Source organism: Sinocyclocheilus grahami, unplaced genomic scaffold (assembly GCF_001515645.1).
Source record: "Sinocyclocheilus grahami isolate Dianchi unplaced genomic scaffold, SAMN03320097.WGS_v1.1 scaffold427.1, whole genome shotgun sequence".
Classification (NCBI taxonomy): domain Eukaryota; kingdom Metazoa; phylum Chordata; class Actinopteri; order Cypriniformes; family Cyprinidae; genus Sinocyclocheilus; species Sinocyclocheilus grahami.
Genome location: NW_015505606.1, coordinates 310,660 through 313,761, shown reverse-complemented (window position 1 = coordinate 313,761; position 3,102 = coordinate 310,660). Strand labels below are relative to the sequence as shown.

General features: G+C 38.7%; 1 protein-coding gene across 1 annotated transcript in view; it reads left to right on the top strand.

Annotated features, from left to right (window-relative positions):
* The first annotated feature begins 458 nt into the window (after positions 1–458).
* The window catches only part of LOC107551579 (E3 ubiquitin-protein ligase MARCH1-like), a 4,162-nt gene continuing 1,518 nt past the window's right edge, over positions 459–3,102 (top strand). The window contains exons 1-3 of the mRNA XM_016233232.1: positions 459–1,143; positions 1,220–1,400; positions 2,901–3,048. Coding sequence (XP_016088718.1) covers positions 530–1,143; positions 1,220–1,400; positions 2,901–3,048 — 943 coding nt within the window. The 5' untranslated portion in view covers positions 459–529. The remainder of the gene's footprint in view (positions 1,144–1,219; positions 1,401–2,900; positions 3,049–3,102) is intronic.

Below are 3,102 nucleotides of genomic sequence, written 5' to 3'. Positions count from 1 at the left end.
TGTATTAAATTAGGAACAAAATAAAAAAAATATCATTTGAAATGATTTCTATTTAATTATTACATTTAAATGAAATTAATGCAAACTAGAAGAATAATATAATATATTAATCAGTTTGTATTAAAGTAATTTTATAATGCAAAATAAAAAAATGGTTATGTATTAAACTTTCTAAGACTTTTATGTATGAATTTGAATGCATACCTCTAAAGGTATGTTAAAATATCTGAAATTACGTCTTGAATGCCACATTTTCTTTCTGGTTTTATGTATTAAAAAATTAATGAACAGTGAATTGTAAGGAAAAATGAGGCAAATGAGGGAATAAAATATACCATTCAATAGAAATTCACTTTTTATTTGTCCATTAAATTGTTTTACTCATCAATCATTTCACGCTCTATTGTGTCTTCTTCATCCCTTTTGTTTTTATACGTCTGTGTGTGTGTGTGTGTGTATATATGTGTTGTGCAGCTCTAGTGGTCAAGCTAAACTTGAAGTTGATGGCTCAGATCAGACTACACCCGTCATGCCCATAAACCCCGCCTCCGACTCCGCCCCCAACGCAAAGCGGCAAGTCAAACGGTGTATCCGCCGGCGACGGGAGAGCACCAGGACCGTTGGGTGTGCAACAGAGTGTGTGGACCAACCGAGACATTCACGGTTGCATAAGCAAACACACACACACTCTGACTCCTCCTCAGAGGACGAGCAGCGCTGGAGAGAAGCTCGCTCCTGGAGCCTCCAGAAAGCGCGACGGAGACGCAGCGGCAGCCGACACACGCAAGCGCATCCCCGTGAGGAACAGGACGCCACTAAGCTCATGTCTGTCAACTCAGACGAGGGACAGAAAGAGAACCAGCCACCACTGTGCAAGGGCCCCAACACCAGGGCCCATAAAAAGTTGTCAAAACGGGAGGAGCGTGGGGGCCAAAGCCAGACAGCCAATCACAGAAAAGCGAATGAGCTTGGTAGTAATAGGAGCAGAAGTGAGGAGGAAGAGCCTATTACAAAGACGTATGAGGAAAGAGGTTCAGGAGATCCAGATATGTCTGTCCCGTCCCCTTGTAAATGCACTATTCCTACCAATCAAAATGGTGCCACGCAACAAGCATGCACTGATGATGAGCTAGAGGTGTGCAGGTGAGAGAGCGTGATAGAGATGAATGAGCGCGAGAGGTTAAACCAGCGAGAAGCTGATGTGTTTTTGTGTGTGCAGGATCTGTCACTGTGAAGGTGACGAGGAGTGTCTGCTCATCACCCCTTGCCGCTGTACAGGAAGTTTGCGTTTTGTGCACCAGGGCTGCCTGTACCAGTGGATCAAGAGCTCCGACACACGCTGCTGTGAGCTGTGCAAATATGACTTCATCATGGAGACACACCTCAAGCCTTTGCACAAGGTAACACACACATACACACGTCTCTGAACAGCTCAGATCCTGTTTTATTAAACATCAGTGGCAGCTGGTGTTTTTCAAGACTACACTCTACAAATGCTGGGTTGTTTCAACCCAACTTTGGGTCAAATATGGACTAACCCAACTTTTGGGTTAAAACTTTAATTTAAAAATGTAACCCAACAGCTGGGTTATTCCATATTTGACCCAACGTTGGGTTAAAACAACCCAGCATATATTCACCCTAAAAATGAACATTTTGTCATCATTTACTCACCCTCTCCCTCATGTCGTTCCAAACCTGTATGATTTTCTTTCTTATGTTGAACATAAAAGAAGATATTTTGAAGAATGCTGGTAATCAAACAGTTGATGGTCCCCATTGACTTTCATAGTATTTCTTTCCCTATGGAAGCCAATGGGGACCAACAACTGTTTGGTTCTTCAAAATATCTTATTTTGTGCTCAACATAAGAAAGAAACTTGTACAGATTTGGAACGACATGAGGGTGAGTAAATGATGACAACATTTTCATTTTTAAGGTGAACTACTCCTTTAAGCAGCAACTATTTTCAACATTGATAATAACACTGAAACATTTAAGAATATTAGAATTATTTCGAAAGGATCACGTGACACTAAAAACTGGAGTAATGGCTGATGAAAATTCAGCTTTGCCATCACAGGAATATATTAAAAATAAAATATATTAAAATAAAGTTATTTTAAAGTTATGATATTTCATAATATTACTGTTTTACTGTATTTGTCGATCAGCCATGGAAAGCATGATGATGTTAAAAATCTTACCGACCCCAAACCTTTAAACGGTAGTGTTTACTACGTAAAATGAAATGAACAAGAATGTGAATATTTTAATGGCATCTGATTTGAGGCATTATAATATTGGAAATACATTAATATGGTATAAACTTGTTATTATAGGACAGGCATAAAATGCAAAACTCATTTTAATACAATTTGTAACAGTTCTCCAGCTTTGAAAAACAGTTGAAGACCCCTTCCATGAGACTTTTCAGAAATTCAAAATATATCAAAAATACCATTGTATTTTGACCAAAAATAATTGAAACCCACATATAATTTCAAACAAACACTTTCGACACAGTGTATGGCGTGTATCTCTTTCAGTGACTTTCATCATTTTTAAGCATATTTAAAGAGCACAAAGCAATAATTTAAAAAAGGAAATTAGATCATTTATGCCTACAGCAAAAATGATGATTGAGTTGCACACCAATGTTTAAATGATTAGGAGGTTGTTCAAAAGGGAGATGAGCAATAATAGTAGCGATGCTTGCCTTAGTAAACACTGCTAAACAATAAACTCATGGTTTATTGTGCTAATTATTCTGAATGTGGATGTATTGTGAAGGTCAGCACGCACATAGCCGAGTGCTGCCACATTTTGGCTAAAATAATAATTACAGGAAGGGAATACATTCATAAAGCTCTGGACCTGTTTGCTCTTTTTTTTTTAGTGGGAAAAGCTACATATGTCTACAAGCGAGCGGCGGAAGATCTTCTGTTCTGTGACTTTTCACCTGGCGGCTGTGGTGTGTGTCATCTGGTCACTCTACGTTCTGATTGACCGCACAGCTGAAGAGATCCGCCAAGGCAAGAACAATGGTAAACACACTAACACAGTAGCCTATATTTATGCATCGGTTTTAATGTTTGCAA